At 35.7% G+C, this 18,423-nt stretch overlaps 1 protein-coding gene and 1 long non-coding RNA gene across 9 annotated transcripts in view; one reads left to right on the top strand and one right to left on the bottom strand.

Moving 5' to 3' along the window:
- LOC107967860 (uncharacterized) overlaps positions 1–11,171 on the top strand; it is an 80,175-nt gene extending 69,004 nt beyond the window's left edge. The window contains exon 5 of the long non-coding RNA XR_001708608.3: positions 10,713–11,171. This is a non-coding gene — a long non-coding RNA (uncharacterized LOC107967860). The remainder of the gene's footprint in view (positions 1–10,712) is intronic.
- Positions 1–18,423, bottom strand: part of CDK8 (cyclin dependent kinase 8) — a 151,246-nt gene that overhangs the window by 16,128 nt on the left and 116,695 nt on the right. For 5 of the 8 annotated variants that reach the window (XM_009426760.4, XM_509595.8, XM_016925090.2 and 2 more), the window contains 2 exons: positions 6,199–6,256; positions 3,720–3,851 (listed from right to left, as the gene is read on the bottom strand). In XM_009426760.4, coding sequence (XP_009425035.1) covers positions 3,720–3,851; positions 6,199–6,256 — 190 coding nt within the window. The remainder of the gene's footprint in view (positions 1–3,719; positions 3,852–6,198; positions 6,257–18,423) is intronic. The other 3 variants (XM_063792003.1, XM_063792002.1, XM_063792001.1) reach the window with 1 other exon arrangement.

The following is an 18,423-nucleotide window of genomic DNA, read 5'->3' as shown; positions in this document are numbered from 1 at the left end:
CCCGAGTGATAGAAGTAAGACTACAACTTCGGCTGGTAGTCTTTGTTACTTCCATTGTTCAAAGATGACTAAATTATTGTATGCATATATTCATACTGTCTTCTCAACTGGACTGTAAATCTCTTCAGGGTAAGGTCCATCATTTGAATTCATATTTGGTCCTCCTAACATAGTAGTTACCCAATAAATGCTTATGTTGGTGAGGAGGAGGAGGGAGGAAAATATGAAGAAAGGCCTCTCTCCCAAATCATACAGCCATTGGGACAAGAGAATCTAGCTTCCTAAGTGCTGGTAGTTTAGATTTGTGGCACACTCCCTGCATTAGAACTGCTAGACTGTAGAATATCCTAGTGAGTAAAAGGTTATATAAATCTTAAATGTTTCCAATAAGACATAAGCTTCTCAGGAAAAATAACAAGATAATAAACAGTGAGCCAGAGTCACAAGTTTCTGTGATAGTATATTTTTTACTCAATTTAAATAAATTCAAGTCTCAGGTGTCCAGTGAATAGGAAATAAGATTAGGCAATCACTTTCTTATTTGTATAGTTTGTTAATATGCTTTACCAAAAGTAACACTGCTTTTAAACATTCATTTTCTGAGTGGAAAAAAATCTCTGTGTATCACATTAGTTTATATATGTCCTTAAATGCCTTTAGAGTACACTTGCAAAGAAGATACCCAGATATGTATTTAGGTAATAACATGTATTCCAAAATAGGACTAGAATAAATAATCCTTATTTTTCCTTTTAACTGACTTAACTAAATATTGTATTAATAATTTTATATTTATAGAAAAGTTACAAAGATAGTATAGAGAATTCCCATATCTAACTGACTTATTTTTCTGTAAAATAAAATGTGATCTTAAAGCATGTGTGAAGATTAGAACATAAAGATTTTTGGAAATGATATATTGAAGATTAATATGGGGGAAGATCACAAACATTGCTCCTTTTCCCTTCTTGAATCTACATTTAATTGACAGCAAAGTCATACAAGTGTAAATGCACAGTAACAAGAACAGGAGGAGACTGTCAGAGACAAGATTCATTCAAGTATCCAACAAAGAAAACTGAGTTCTCACTACATACTATGTAGGCACTGGTTTACAATGGTGAACAGTGAGGTGAGGTACACCTGTTTTAGTGGAGTTTAGATACCCTTTGAGTCAATGAAGACAATAAGGTAAAAGAAAGTGTGAAGGCGGAGGTAGGGTGCTATTTTAGACTATGTAATCCGGGAAGTTCTCTCTGAAAAGGTACTATTTTCACTAAGGTCTGAATGAAAAGAAGAAACTGGCCATGTGGAGACCTAGAAGATGGAAGGCAGACAAGACAGTTCAGAGAAGGTCTCAGGACACAGTGCTGTTGTTGAGTGGGAAGCAGACTTTTCCCCTACAATGCTGCGAAGATTTTGTTCTTGGGAATACCAGCTACAAAGTCTGTATTTGAACAGGAGGAGCTGATCCTCCTCCCTACTCTCTATCATCACCCTGGGGCTGCCAGGTACATACAGCATGGGCCAAAAATTGGAGGACTCTTCCCTGAAGACTTTGGCTTCGGAGGAAAGACCTGCACCTTCTGGCATTTAGAGGTTACCCCAGGCAACGGTGGCTCTCTGCTGTATCACCCTAAAGTTCTCACTCTATAAGCCCCATGATTTATACAAAGTTCTCAAGCAGTTTTAGTAACCTGATTTTTTAAATACAAAGAGACATTCAAGGGTCACCAAACAGTTGAAGAATGCTTGCTACATGGAAGGGAGAGATCAAAACATACAATGAAAAGAGTGACTATAAAGAAAACACAGATAATTATTCTGGGAATACTGCAAAATACAAACAAATCAGCAATGTTATCATTGTCTTCACAGATAGTAGGCTTTTCTTTCTATTAAAAAATACAAGATACTATGAAAAAGTAATCAGAACAAGAAGAGGTTTTTAGAAATGGATATGACAAAGGCAGAAAAACATGAGAAAAAAAGTAGTATAAAGGATTAATCCAAGAAATTTAACATCTGACGACACTGAGTTGAGGAAAGAGAGAAACAGAAAACATTGAGGAGGAAATCAAAGGACTACATAAGAGAATTTCCCACAGATACAAGATATGAACTTCAGATTGAGTGTGCCCACCAAGTGGTCAGCATATCACTGTGAAATACAAGGATGAGAAATCCTTTTTGTTTCTAGAAAGAAAAAACCCAGGTGATCTACCAATGACTGGGAACAAGACAGGCAGGAGACTTCATTAGCAATATTGACACTAGAAGGCAATGGAGGGGTGTCATCCAAGTTCTGAGAGAAAAATTCTTTTGTACCTAGAATTGTAAACCCTGGCAAGCTAGCAAGTATGATACAGACCAGCATTTTTCAGAAATACAAGAACTAGAAAATTTACCTCTAAGATACAGTTCCAAAGGAATTTACATGAGAACATACTGTAGCAAAATAAGAAATGAAATCATGAAATCCAGAAAGCAATAGATCTAACCCAGAGGAATAAAAAAGGGAAAAGGCAGGATGAAGTGGTAGAATATGCCTGGAGACCAACCAATCCAAAATAGAAAACCTCAGGATGCAGTTACCCAGTAAAGGAAAAGTGGGTTTAATACCATCCTGGAGGATACAGAACAAGTTAAGGAAACCATAAAGACACAAAATAAAGAAAAGAAGAAAGGTAAAGCACACACAAAAAAACTACTTGATGATAATGCAACCAAAGAGAATGAAGCAGAATCAGGTTTGAGTAATGGACAAGCGATGGTGAAAGGCCTAGCAGCTGAGCATTAAATGCACAACTGAAGTATAAACAACTGTGGGAACTATGGTTAGCAAACAAAAAAATGTAAACATTGACAAAGTGATGAAGATATTACTAATGCTGCTTATAGACTGAGAGGTTGGTAGGGGAAGAAGTGTAAGAGCACTAATTTCCTCATTCTTTATAATAGGGAGGTAACTGATATTATCAAAAACAGAAAAGTGGATTAAAATGTCCTAAAGTACTAAATTATTTTTCATAATGTCTTTCCTTTAATTTTAGGGGGCTCTTTTAGAAGTTAGTATTTCTTTTGGTAAAAGAAACATTTGTCTTAAGTTAAAGGACTTCAAAATTGTAGTTTTATAAATTAAATATAAAATTTAAAATAGAATGCATAATATGATCCCATTTAATTACAAAGATTTTTGATATTTTTCTATGCAGAGAGAAGTATGTGGAATGATATACCCCTATTGCTACTGATAGTATTTCTAGGTAGTAGAATGTTGGGTTAGGCTTTGCTCTTACTTTTATTTTTTATTTATTTATATTTTTTGAGACAGTGTCTCCCCGTCGCCTAGGCTGGAGTAGAGTGGTGCGATCATGACTCATTGTAACCTTTGCCTACCAGGCTCAAGTGATCCTCCCAGCTCAGCCTCCCGAGTAGCTGGGACTACAGGTGCACACCACCATGCCCGGCTAATTTTTAAAAATTTTTGTAGAGACAACGTCTCACTATTTTACCCAGGCTGGTCTCAAAACTACTGGACTCAAGTGATCCACCTGCCTCAGCATCCCAAAGTGCTTGGATTACAGGCATGAGCCATCACACTCAGTCTGCTCTTACTTTTATAATTTGCTATACTACTTAATTTAAAAATATATAGGAATGTGTGTCTTTTAAAGAAACTTTTAAAAATTCATGGAATTTTAATTAGTTCTACTCACCAATAGCTTTGGTATAATGCCTTGCTCCAAGAAGTAGTTCAGGGGCTCGGTACCAGAATGTAACAACCACTGGATCCAAATCTGCTAAAGGCTTCAAAGGTGAATTAAATAATCGGGCAAAGCCCATGTCAGCTGTAAAATAAAAAATAAAAAAAAATCATGCTAAGTAAATGGTTTTTACAAATCTAACCAATTAGTCTAATTTACCATCTTATTCAGTAAGATGAAAAATGTGCTCAATTCTAGGGGAAGAAACCCACAAAACATCCATTTTAGAAGTCTTACATAAAGCAAGTTTGAAAGCTCCATTCTCTTCAAATTACTGTTACCCAGTTCTTCAATGGGGTTATAGTCAAGCTCTGCTGCCTGAGGTCAGGGGTGACCTTGCTTCTCTGGGCAGATTTTTCTTTCCATGTGTCACCCCACCGTTAGGGACAGGGTTGTTGAGCTGCATTTCCATTCTTAGTACTGGTCACAAGCACCAGGAAATGGGATCAGTTAGAGTAAGGCTTTCCATTATTTCCATCAACAAGCCTGTTCACTGGTGTAATTAATCAGAAGCTGACTATGCAATATTTTAACACCATTATTTCCCCTATTACTTGGGTTGAATTTCACTAACTTAATTTTAAGGAATCACAGTATTTTTTTTAAAAGCTAGGTAAGACTTTAAAAGTCATCTAATTAAATCACCTCCTTCTCCAGATGAATATGGTTCAAGAAGTTAGGTGATTTGACAAAGGTACATACTCATACCTCAGAGCTAGAACTGAGATTAGATACAGTTCGTCATGGCATTTAACACAGTTTAACATGTAGTGTAGTTATTCGGGCACGGCTGTTTATTCTGCTATACCATCATCTTTTAAAGGCAAAAATTGTGTCTCTTTCATATCTATCCCTAATAGTATCATGTACAGTTGTCATTACACATAGCTTTTGCCTAATACATGTTGAATGATCACTATTCATACCACCTATTCAAAAATGTCAAAATTCACCCACCACTTGATAAGTTTAGTTATATTTTCCTAATACACATTTTTTAATGAAGTAGGCCTTACTATAATCACCTTAATTACAAAGGTAAAAAAAAAAAAACCCAAAAGTTGGCAAATAATTAAAACTATGAATAAGATTACTAAATACTGATTTACAGAAGAACTAGTATTTCTTCTTAAATGTGAATGCTTTAAGACGTAGTGTTCCCCACACCTGCCAACATCACATATATTACATAGAACTATAATTCCAAACTAGATTGTTTTAGTGTATTACATAAATTTTCCCTAAATTATACAGTAAAGAACACTTTTGTAATTACTGTTTGGCTGGCTCTTTTCTATTTTGCATGCTTTGAACTTACATTTGAATTTGATGCCGCAAAAATGGACTGGAGAGACTCCTTTAAAAGCACATGTAAAGACTTAACAGGCATTTTGGAAGGCACTAGGGTGAGTGCTGACAAGGGTCTGCTTCTCAAGGAAAGCCAAACTTGGAGTACGTTAAGGCACATCAAATTTTCTCATAACTAAACATTTGCAAAGTTTTATCAAAAACAGTATTTTAAGAGTCTAATTAGAAGTGGAAAGTGAGATCTGGGGGGATTTATAAGGAAGAATATTAGAAGGATTAAGAACACACGTGTTTCTTTGTTGGTGAAGTGATACAAATCAGCTGTTACTTCCAATTTATATTAAATCTTGTGATCAGAAGTTGCTATTAACTTTGTTACAATCCTGATGTCTTTAAATTAATACAATTTAAACATTTCTTCTACAAATACACAAAACAAATTAAATATATGTGACAAACACAACTTGGAAATGACAATGAAAAAAAATCAGATTAAATAAACTTAGTTTTATCCTTACAGATTATCAGACCAGAAGTGGGTAAAATTTTGCTTTGATGTGTAAGAAAATAGAGCTATCAGAAAATATGTACAGAATGCCCATTATTTTTTCCCATCAGGCAAAGGCCTACTACGAGACAGTCTTGTTAGAACTTAAGGTTCTGTACCTATCCAGCCTCATGGTTTTCCCTAGAGTTTGTATTAACAACTCCTAATCTAGACGAGGTCAACAGAGGCATATGTGCTCATCTAATCTGACTCAAGCGAACACAACTGATAGTAGAATTATTAGCATGCTGTATGTATGCCCTTGTGACTAAAGGTGAGGCTGGCCTCTAACAGAGATAGAAGCCCCTCACCTCTATAGGCTATTTTTAATGAAAGCAGAGGTTTCTGGGAAACTTGCACGGTTTCATAATTAGAATGCTTCAGTCTTTAGGAGTGTCTGACACCTTTCAAGAGTGTGAAACATTTTTCACTTTTATGCATACTCTTTAGAAATGGCTTCGATCATATGGAACTACATGAATATATGCATATTATAGCAAAAATTAGAAGTGATATAGCTGCCTGCAAAAGTTTTTAAAAAGTGCTACACTGTGACTTAGCAAAGATATAACATACCAATTTTTACTCTTCCTCGCTCAGGACCTTCACCCATAACTAAAATATTAGCAGGTTTCTGTGGAAACAAAATAGTGTTTTTTTTCAGTAGACAGTAGTGGTTTCTTTTAAATAGACAATATGCCAATATAACACAAATCCACCTTTTAAAAAATCTCATTTATTCAAAAATTAAAACCAAATACAGGAAGTCACCAAAGAAACTGTGCATGTATATATGCAAAGCGGTATGCAAATTTCATGAAGGCCCAGATATGGCAGTGCTTTTCTCCACAGAAGGCTGAGGCTTTTCTTGGCCCTCTTATCAGTCTGTTTTCACTACTGGCAAGCATCTCACAAAGTCATGTTGTGGTTCCTTCTCACTCTTTCAAGTACATAAAATGTCTTGCTCTGACTTTAAAGGAAAAATGAATCGAGAAAGATGATTTAATACCAAGTAGCAAATTAATTATAGGCAAGGAATCACCAGAAATCCTTTTTTGGAAATGACAAAGTATGCACCTACATTTAAATAAACGAATTATTGAGAAATTTAATAAAGTACTTTAGAAACAAGTTAGTCAAGTAATAGGAATTTTTCATGACAGGAACAGTTTTAAGATTTTCATTTTTAAGTGAAAAAGTAAGCTAAAATTTAAAGTAAGAGTTTACAAAGCTTTCAGTTTTTAAATCTTTAAAATATATACTGATTGTCACCTACAGTCTTTTATGGTGGTATCTACTACACTAATGAATAATGGCTGCCCTTTCTTTAGGAAAGGGAAGGAAGAGCGGAAGGAGTAAGGAGGGGATGAGGGGAGAGAAAGCAGAGAGGGGAAGAAAAACGCAACTGGTTTACTCCTTACTCACTGTACTATACTGCTATCTACTTGATTTGACTTGAATTCTACCAGTCTGCTAAATAAAAGTGAAACTAGATTGAACACCTCTTCGGATATTGACATAAATCACTTCAAAATCAAAGATTGTAATGAAGTCTGTTTATAGTGGTAACCATTTCACAGGCTTCTCTAACCATATGTAGTGATGGCCCCTAAGCTAATACTGCCAACGTTTAATGTGTAGTATCTAGCCTATCACCTACCAAAGATAGTTATTCCCAGCCAAAAAAAAAAAAAAAAAGGTATTGCTGAAATGGCAGCACTAACATCTCAGAGGTTAAAAACTCCTACAATTTTTAAAGTTGAGTCCACTAGGCACCAGAGAGGTTAAATGACTTGCCCTAAATATAATCAGCAAGACTGGGTAGCAGCAGAGTCTACCCTGTCTTTGAATAGTCTGGGGCTCCCTTCCTAATTTATCATCCTGAAAGTAATTTTATGCAGCAGTTTTTGGAATTAATATGTACTGCTGTAATAATAATAATAATAATACTGATGTTTTATTCACAAAAAAATCTCAGAACCTCTATCACTACCCCACACACACACACACACACACACCACACACACACACACACACACACACTTCTAACCACAACACTAACAGTATTCCCTGGGAGCTACACACAGGTGCTACCCAGGACAAATAAAATTGTTTTCATGCATCACGGTAATCAATCAAGACTGGTTAGTCTCTGTGGTCTCTTAGGGCCCGGCCTACTTCAGAGAGAAGCCAGATTTCTGAGATAGCGCAAAATGCTGAAGGCAGAGAAAGGCTTTCCAAATGGAATTAGGCAGCATTTCTATTTGCTAAAGGATTGCTCCCAATTCACAATGTGGGCTCAGGAAGAAACTTCCATGTTTATGCTAGAACTCTCCTCTCATGGTTCTTCAGAGCAGGACTCCCTAAACACCTGTTGAATACACTCCCTATTCTTTAACCCCATTTTGAATCTCTTCCCATCAAATTCATCTTCAGTTCTGCTGCCAGGGTCATTTTCATAAAAGACAAATCTGATTATGTTACTCTCTTGCTTAGAACCTTCCACATGGAAAATTATTCCAAGAAGACTAGGTAAAAACAGCAGAACACAAAATGATATATAGATTGTGATTAGAACTAGGTTAAAAAAAAGTTCCTGTGAATAAGGACTAGAAGAATAAAACTGTAGAGCGATAGAGGTATGAATGAACCTTTTCAAAAGGGTCTTTGCTTTCGCTATGTTTTATGACTATTATCAAAATGTTATTTTGGTTGGGTGCAGTAGCTCACGCCTGTAATGCCAGCACTTTGGGAGGATGAGGAGCTCAAGGCCAGCCTGGGCAACACAGTAGAACCCCACCTCAATAAAATTTTTTTTTTTTTTTAAATTAGCCAGGCGTGGTGACACATGCCTGTAGTTCCTGCTAAGGTGAGAGGATTGCTTGAGCCTGGGAGGTGGAGACTGCAGTGAGCCGTGATCATGCCACTGCACTCCAGCCTGGGCAACAGAGTGAGACCCTATCTCAAAAAAACAAAAACAAAAAAAGGCCGGGCACGGGGGCTCATACCTGTAATCCCAGCACTTCAAGAAGCCAAGGTGGGCGGGTCGCCTGAGGTCAGGGGTTCGAGACCAGCCTGGACAACATGATGAAACCCTATCTCTACTAAAAAATACAAAAATTAGCTGGGCGTGGTGGTGCGTGCCTGTAATCCCAGCTACTCAGGAGGCTGAGGCAGGAGAATCACTTGAACCTGGGAGGCGGAGGTTGCAGTGACCTGAAATCAGGACATTGCACTCCAGCCTGTGTGACAGAGTGAGACTCAGTCTATAAAAAAAGAACACCTACTTCTACTTTAACTTTGATTGGTCCTCCCCTACTCCTACATAAGGTCCAGTCCTTGTGATGGGATGCAAGGCGCCTGGCAGGCTGCTTCCCATCACCCGCAGCCCTGCCTTCCCCTGCTTCCCACTGCTCCTGCTGCATGCATGTTTTCATGTTTTTGCCATTCTTGGAATAGACTGCAACCTTTCACAACTATGTCATCGCTATGCCATTTTCTGTCCCTGACCTTTCTTCTGCTCTAAAATTGGATTTTCCCCCTCTCCCTTAATGACAGAAGTAATACACAAACATTTTCTCAATTAAACAATTCAAACTATAACGCTGCACACAGTTAAAAGTCCCTTTTACCACCCATCCCTCCTTTACCCTACCCCAAATCCCACTACCTTCTCCAGAGGTACAAGTTGATTAGTTAGATTGCTGTGACTGATTTTTCTAACACCGGAGTGTTCAATCCTAAAAGATTCTCTCCATATCTGGCAAAAGCACAAGGAATACATGCACATGTCTCTCCTCTGTCTATCTGAGATGGAGTGGAAAAGATCTCACTCTCACACCATCTTTTTTTCTCCTTCCCTCTTTTTAAACACATTTTCTTACTCATTCAGCAGCTGGGACACAGATCTGAAAAGCCCTGGGATGGATGGTATTGGCTTGGCACTTGACGAAGGGGAAAATCCCTCTCTTGCTTTTCATTTCAGGTTTCTTTTATTCTAGACTTACTGAACTGGTCGAGTTCTAAATCTAAGTTTGACCACTGGTGGCGGGATAAATAGTATCTTTGTCAAGGTCCAACCTAGTATTAGAGTTTGGGGTCCAAGCTCCAGTTACTAATTTAAAAATTTCTTTGCTAGGTAACTCACTGCCTACTGCACCATCTGAAGCAGATTCCACCTTACCAGCATCTCACTTTTATCCCAACACTCTCTCTTTAGTGAATTCAGATTCCCTTTGGGCATGCTACAGCCAGAAACAAAAGACAATGGTCTTAAGTGCTGTTGTAATAGCACTATTTAGAAATGATGGGTCCCTCCTCATGTTACTTTCCATTAACACTACATATGCCCCAGGGAAAGACAGTATGATTTAGTAGACAAATCAAACTCTAAATTTCTTCTTTTCTGAATGTAATCTAATGGGAATCTTAAGAGAAAAACACAGGAAAGGCCCTAATGATGACTACTCTTGTCATGGGTTCTGTTTTGTTGTTTAATCAGTATTAAGGAAGACTTCAAAAGACTTGATGAATAATTTTTGTTTTAGTACTTAATGCAATGTTGAAACAATATTCTACTCGCCCAAAAAACTAATTTCTTGATATATACTTCTTTCTTTTTCTTCCTCGTCTATCAGTAGCAGAATTTGGTAGCAGTTTTTAAGCTCTAGCACCAAAACTTTACATGAAGTGATTAGAGGTAACTTTGGTAAATAATCTCTGATCTTTTATATGCTATCAAACATAATCACCTTAAAAGAACATATAGAACTTTGCTGGTGACATTCTGATGAGGCATATACTCCATTAAACTGTATTTGTTGCCATGGAGATCAGAAATCCTACATGACTTAAATTATAATATCATGGCAACATCTTCAAGTATAGCAAAGCCATGCACAGAAATAATGATAGATCATCCTTGATTGCCAGCTGAAAAATGATATAAATCTATGAGATACTACTGTTTGAAGCAATGGGTTCCCTTATCTAATTGTTGTTTTATTTCTCCCAGGCTTTTCTTCTTCTTTTTGCTGCTGCACTCCCAAAAAACTCATTGATATTTCCTAAAGCAGATGTTTGTATTGCAGGGACAACCATTCTGGCAGAAGCTTTCTGTTCTCCAGCATCTGTCATGCTGGAGGAGAGTGCACCAATGATTTTGGCATACACCAAGGATAGCAAATTGGTTTCGTTTTAGGAGCCTACTCTGATGGAAAAATAAAGAATTCAAAAAGCTCTATCTTGAAAAAGACAAGAACTGGGTTGATGAAGAAAATGCAGCATTTATCAGAGCTATCTGACATAGGAAGTGGAGAATGGTGGTACATCTGCCAAGTTAACGGCAATAACTTTATTCCAGGGGTGAAACGAAGTCTTCAGATATTTACTAATGTATCAAGGCAAATTGGAGATTTTGAGTCAACAGGAAAAGTTGATTCTTGATGGATCTCTCTATTAAAAGAAGACAATGATCCATAAGAAACTATATTGTCAGTGCTTTTCTCTGTCATTTGTCCAGAATTAAACTTCCACAAATGTGTAAATAACACAGCCTGGTGGTAAACTTTCTAGTTACTCTATGATTATTTTGTATAATACACACTGAAGGGACTGACTGACACATATCTCCCATTTCAAAAGTCCTATGAGATTCAAAAGCAGGCAGCAAAGTCTTAAATAGACACATACTCAGTAAGTTTTACAAACTGTTTTACTGTAATCTTCTAAAGAGTTAAGTGATAGAGATAAACCTGGAAATCCAGTGATGAAATCTTTATAATACAGTTTTTCCTCTTTTTTTCAGGGGTATGAATTTTTTATCTCTAATACTAAAGTTTACTCCACTAGTACTGCTGAACACCTTTAAGCTCAAGGAGAAATTACCCACTTCTAGTAAAGCTGTTTCTTGACTTCCTCTGTTTAAATTTGAAAAAAAGCATAGAATTCTTAACCAATTCTGTTTCCTGATAAAAACAACATGTATGTTACTTATAAACACCTAACTTCATTCTCTATAGTAAACAGTTCAAGTACTATACATTCATTCTTATGTTCACTGAATTAAGAGGCACTGAGGATCAACAGAGACACAAACAAACAGTTCCTGCCCTCTAAGAGGTCATAGTCTAGGCTAAATGGGTGAGATAAATTCAGGAATGGGAGAGCTTCACAGATGTGGCTGCCTGGCATCTGAGGAACAGAGTGTCTTCAGGACTCACTGAGATCCTGCATGCAAAAGCCACAGAGCTGGGGCTGCACCCTCTGTTGGGGGATAAAGGGAGCACTCAGAATGTGCCACACACTGGCAGTACTCAAAAATCATAGGGATATTAACTAGTTTCTGACTTACCTAAGAAGTCCCCTTTCAGGGGGAATGAAAGTTATTTGCTGTCATCTTCAATGCAAATCAAAATATTTTATAAAACAAGGACTAACTTCACATGAGTAATAGTGCTAATAAAAGATGACATTTTCTTTTTATAATTCCCTCTTATTTTTCTCTAATCCATTCTACTAACCCTACCTTTTGCTTTTGTCTATTCCTATTAATACCAAGTTAAACTACAATGGTCTTTCGTCAATGGCCTATCATCAAACATATTTAAAATAACAAACATTGTTCAGATTAGCTTTAAATTAGTATCCTTAAAACCCAAGGGTTTTTTCTTTTTTTTCTGCAGATACTATGGGGCTTTGAGTTTTTAAATTACAAAATCCTTAAGCTGCCTATTTTAGGCAACTGAGGCATAGCACACTAGTTTAAGTGCTAAGAGATCAATATGGGATAGAACCTTCTATTTTCACTGACACAAAGATCATTTACTTCCTGTAGCAGAGCCTAGCACAGGCAATATTACTTCCTTAAAAATGTAACATGGATGTACAGTACAAAAACTGCATGGCAAGAGAAAACACACTTTTCAATTGCTGGGCACAGATACAACTTACTTCTAATAAAGAATGTGTACACATATTAATATATGTGTATATATTTTTTAATAGATGGAAATGGATTTTTTTCAAATCTGATTAATTGCATTTTTGAAAAGCTGTAAAATTTTATAACAGTTTAAACAAATTCTAATGAGTCAAGTAAGAAAGAAGAGATAACTAAGCTGAAGACTAGAAGGCTGAATAACATCAAGGAGACCAAATGCATCTTAAAGGAGAAGCATCAAGGCACAGAGACAGTATCGAAAACTTTTAGCTTTCAAAATAGTTCCTTTCTTTCATTATTATTAATTTAACTTGATTTATTAAAAAAGCGAACCTAGCTTACATTGAAATCTGAAAATCACTCTAATTCCAATTATTATTCTAAACGATGTTAATTTATAGATTTGGTGGTATAACAAAACTAACTTTGCTTTGTCTACTATCTTCCCAAGTATTACTTCCTGGACAAATCTAGATGTTTGTGTATTACTTTTACTAACTATACTGTATTCTTCTATTAACAGACACTTGGTTATGCCACTCCCACCCCCTACTTTTTTGGCAGTAACCCTAACGATGTTCCCATTGCCAGTGTAAAATTATGCTCTTCGCCCATCCCCCAAAGCCCTGATACATGCACCATATAATTTCCTTGGGATAAAATCTCAAAAGTAGAATTATCAGATCAAATCATGCTAACAGATTTATTGTTCTAAAACTGGACTTTTAAAAACTTTTTAAATGTAATAGTATCTCCTATAAATCATATTTTATCAGTTTACAGACATCTTCATTCTGTTCTACAGCCATAGATGCTCCATTGTGTGCATATTTTATGTCATAGTTTACTCAGTGTCATATGCTTGCATGCTTAAGTGGTTTCCAATATCTCGTAATTAAGAAACAATGCTGCAATGAACTTTGTGCATATATGTTTACACTGTTGTGGTATATTTTTAGGACAAACTGCTAAAAGCAGAATTTACTGTGTGGAAAGATATATGCATAGGTAGATTTGTTATGTATCATCAAATTTACTTCTCCAGGTGTTGAATCATTTTGCATTTCCATTTGCAATATAAAAGGGTGTCTGATGTATCTTAAGAGTGATAGGCTATCTTTTGGCAAGCCTGGACAGTGAGCAGGCAGTGAAGCTGGGCAACATCCTCCTCTTCATCAACTCCAAAACACAGTACACCTTGGGTTTTCAAGAGATTTTCGTGTTTTGTTTTCTAAGCCTCAAAGGTAATACACGCTCAATGGATAAAATTCATAAAATGAAGAAAAGCACAATGAAAACAAAATCATCTATGATCTCTGAACTAACAATGATCACTTTAAATGTTCTGGAGTAATCTTTTTGTTTTTTTTTCTCCTTATAAAATTTAAAAGGCATCAAACTAAATATATTGTTTGCATCCTTCTCATTTAGTATTATATCATTAAAATTTTTAATCTGGAAATTACTCTTCTGATAGAATCTTTACAAAATTACTTTTCTGATATGAATTTACCATAATTTATATAGCTCATTTCCTATTAAACATTGAGGTTGTTCTTAGGTCCTTAAATTAAAAAAAAATGCCTTGAAAACATTTCTGCATGCATCTATCAAAAATTCCTAAAATTGCTGGGTAAAGAATATAAACATTTTTAAGGTTTTTTGATATGTATTAACAGATTTTGTGAATTCAACATTATCATTTCTAGAAATAACACCATCGAGTATAATAAAATCAATCTGTAAAACCAAAAGCAATGTATATCTCATATCTACATCATATAATTTTATTAGCTTGATATATAATGTAACATATTTTAATTTGCATACGTTTCATTGGTAATCATATGTTATGACTTACTCTGTAGTTTTGTTTTATTGACAAGACTTTTATTAAGCTAACATATTCATGTTGATTCTCTATATTCTAGATAGTAAAGGTATATTAAATTATTTTTGCCATTTTCCTAATATATTGCTTTTCTCTTGCTATTAAATCTTGTATTTACATTTCATATACTATGAGTGTTTTTATAGAGCTTTTATATTCAGCCTATTTATCATATCTTTAGTGATATTTGTCAGTTCTTAAATAGGAATTTACCACCTGCTGTAGCTGGACTAAATATGCTAATTTTCTTATATACATTTAATATACTGTGATCCACATGGGCTAGACAATAGTTTAATATACAAGTAATAATAACAAAAATTTAATTAAAGCAAGAAAATTCTTCTCCCTACTTACTGACGATAATGAGCAAGGCCCTTCTTTATTGTGAAATAGCTTCTGGATTCTTATAAGTTCTCATAATAGCATGAATCTATTCATGAATTTTTTTTTGAGATGGAGTCTCGCTCTGTTGTCCAGGCTGGAATGCAGTGGCGTGATCTCCGATCACTGCAAGCTCCGCCTCCCGGGTTCACGCCATTCTCCCACCTCAGCCTCTCGAGCAGCTGGGACTACAGGCACCCACCACCACGCCCAGCTAATTTTTTGTATTTTTTTTTTTTTTTTTTTTTTAGTAGAGAAGGGGTTTCACCATGTTAGCCAGGATGGTCTCGATCTCCTGACCTCATGATCCGCTCACCTCGGCCTCCCAAAGTGCTGGGATTACAGGCGTGAGCCACTGCGCCTGTTCCATTCATGAAATTTTTTAACACTTCTGATACTTAAAAAAACACATGCTATCTCTTTTCCCCTCTAGAACATAACATATGCTTTTGTAGGAAAGTTAATTTTCAAATACAATTAAGAAAATACAATTAGCTACTCAAATTTAACTACTGTTTTTGATAAATTTTTTTGTTGATATATTTACACTGTATTTTATTTCCACTATTTTATAGTCTGCTTTTGTCTGTAACACTGAAACATTATTTAAACTTACCAAAAAAAAATTTTTAATGACTACATAACAGTTCACCTTTTCTATGTGTCATAATTCAATGAAACTATTCTCTAGTTGTTAGACATGTAAATATTTTATAATTTGTAATTAGTACCATCAATTCTGTGATGGCCCTTGCACCATTCTTTATAATATCTTTAAGAAAATTTGTTAAAAGATTGTTATATCAAAAGGAATGAATTTTTTTTTATTCTTGATAATTCTTGCTTTCTAGAAAGGCTGTAATTATGTCCAGCAGTTAGTGTTCCTTCATTCATACAACACAGCAAAGGCCAATTATCTATCAGGTACCATTCTTGGCATGTCATAGTGGGTAACAAAACAGACACTGTATCTATCACATAAGGAAGACAGACATTAGAAAATGCAAACAAATATATGTAAAAAAAACTACCAATTATGATTAGTACAATGAAAGAAAAAGAGAATTAGAATAATGGGGGCACTAGTATGTACAGGATGGTGAGGGAAGGTCTCTCTGAGGTGACGTTTAAGGATTGAAGGATGAGAAGGAACTAGCCAGAGGAAAGGGTTACTTACGTATGTGGTACCTAAGCAGGTGTGGACAGAAGAACTTTTCAAACAGAAGTTAAAACAAGAAGGCTCTGAAGTGGTAAATACCTGGGTTTACTCAAGAAGGCATTTGTGGGTATGGCATAATTCACAGGGGTACACTGGCAGGAAATGTGGTTGCAAAGACAAGTGGGGGCCAGACACTGCAGGGTCTAGTTGCAGAAAAAAATGCTCCTTTTATCTTTAAAAGGAAATTTCACTGAAGAGTTTTAAAGAAGAGAGTGATGGTTTGACAACAGCAACATGAATGCTATTTATGTGCCAAGTCCTCTACACAGGTTAATTTTACAGATGAGATGACTAAGGCCAGAAAGGCCTCAGCTGAACTGAGACTTTATATTAGCAGTTCATATTGGCTCATCAGTAGCAGAGCTGGGGTTCAAATACAGGGAGTATGGGTCCAGAATCCACCCTCTTAACTACTGCATTATACTGTCAGTGCACTGTCAACAACTGAGCACTACCATTTAATAGGAGAAATGGCATCTCCTACATTTCAATGTACAACTTTACTAATAAAATTGAACTTTTAAAAAATACATGTTTATACACACAAACTATGTACATGTATATTAAATTAACTACATCATTTGTGGTCTGACTTTTGGTTAGTCTTGGTGTTTTTCCAAATGGCTTTTATGATATATTATTATTTCTTTTTCTAATACGTTCAAAAAGTTTTTCTGTTTTAATGTGCCTTTCAAACAACTGGTTTAAAGCAATATGTTTCTGCCTATTTGTACAATTCCCCATTATTTTAATATTGAGGTGTTTCAATTTGCAATGAATGTATATATTTCACTCAAGAGTCTCTACTTTCAAACTGTATTAAATAGCACAGTTTGCAACTTATGCTAACAGGAAAATAAAATTTTATTTTTAGTTTTCTATTACTGTGTTCTGAGAGATTAATGCAGACTTGTGTCTTTGTCAATACTTACCATGCATATCTTTATTTCTAGTACACACTGAACTTTCCTAGACACACACATTTTTGAGTGGTTATTTATTTGAAAAGTATACTCTCTTATATATCCCTAAATGCCACGTAACCTATTAAATTACATTGCTGTAATCTATAATTTTTGCTCATTCTTTATTTTTAAAATTTTGTCATAATCTGATAGAAAATGTCAAGGTATGGCCAGGCACGGTAGCTCATGCTTGTAATCTCAGCACTTTGGGAGGCTGAGGCAGGCGGATAACTTGAGGTCAGGATTTCGAGACCAGCCTGACCAACATGGTGAAACCCCATCTCTACTAAAAATACAAAAAAATTAGCTGGGCATGGTGGTGCACGCCTGTAATCCCAGCTGCTCAAGAGGCTGAGGCAGGAGAATCACTTGAACCCGGGAGGCGGAGGTTGCAGTGAGCCAAGATCGCGCCATTGCACTCCAGCATGGGCGACGGGGGAGACTCCGTCTCCAAAAAAAAAAAAAAAAAAAAAAAAGTCAAGGTACACGTGTTTCTATTTCTTTTTGTACAATTGGCAAACTGAACAGACCATTAGTTTTCTGCTGTATTTTCACTACTTTAATCCTTCTGCTACAATATGTTTCAGTTTTTTGAAATAAACTATAGCTGATACTATGACGATAACTTCCATATTCCAAGAGACACAGGAGACTTCAGACTGATAGTTCTCCAACTTTCTTCTCCCCCTAAATATTGAGGAATATGATGGACTTCTTCAGAAGATGAGGAAATACAGTTAGGTGATTAAGAATAAAGCTGAAAAAATCAGGAATGCCATTAGCTATTAGTTATGTAAACTTAGCTTCCATTTCTTCATCTATAAAATGTTGTCAGACTAAATGTGACTTATATGAAAGGCTTTAGCAAGATCCTTGATATATAAAAGTCCTAAATACATTATAATGATAATTAAGATGGCAGCTCACACTATAATCTGTTAACAATGATTCATTACCACAGTGACTCTTAAGTAAAAACTTCTGGGGCTGGGGGTTCAGGGGATGGGACTCATGCATGATTGGATAAGGCCCGCAAGAAGTTCATCTTGCGGAACTTTCTATACCACCCATGAGATGCCCCTAATTGCCTATGATCACTTTCTAGCTTCTAGTCTATGCCTAAAAAACTATTAGCAACATTTAAAAAAAATCAAACAAAAATAAACATTTCTTATAGAAAATCAAAACACAGAAAGCATACAGAAAGTGAAATTTACCTGAAATCCTACCTCACGAAGTTAGATCATTATAAATATTTTGTTGGACACAGTTCCAGATTTCTCTAAATCTGTATTTTTTACATGTAATATAAATATCTTATCAAGGCTCTTTTGATTCCTGTTTCTGGTTACTCAACAGTGAATAAATCTCTTGGCCTCTCTCTCTGTATACATATAGAAAC

The sequence above is a fragment of the Pan troglodytes genome, chromosome 14 (assembly GCF_028858775.2).
Source record: "Pan troglodytes isolate AG18354 chromosome 14, NHGRI_mPanTro3-v2.0_pri, whole genome shotgun sequence".
Taxonomy (NCBI): Eukaryota; Metazoa; Chordata; class Mammalia; order Primates; family Hominidae; genus Pan; species Pan troglodytes.
This window is presented reverse-complemented; position numbering and strand designations above follow the sequence as displayed.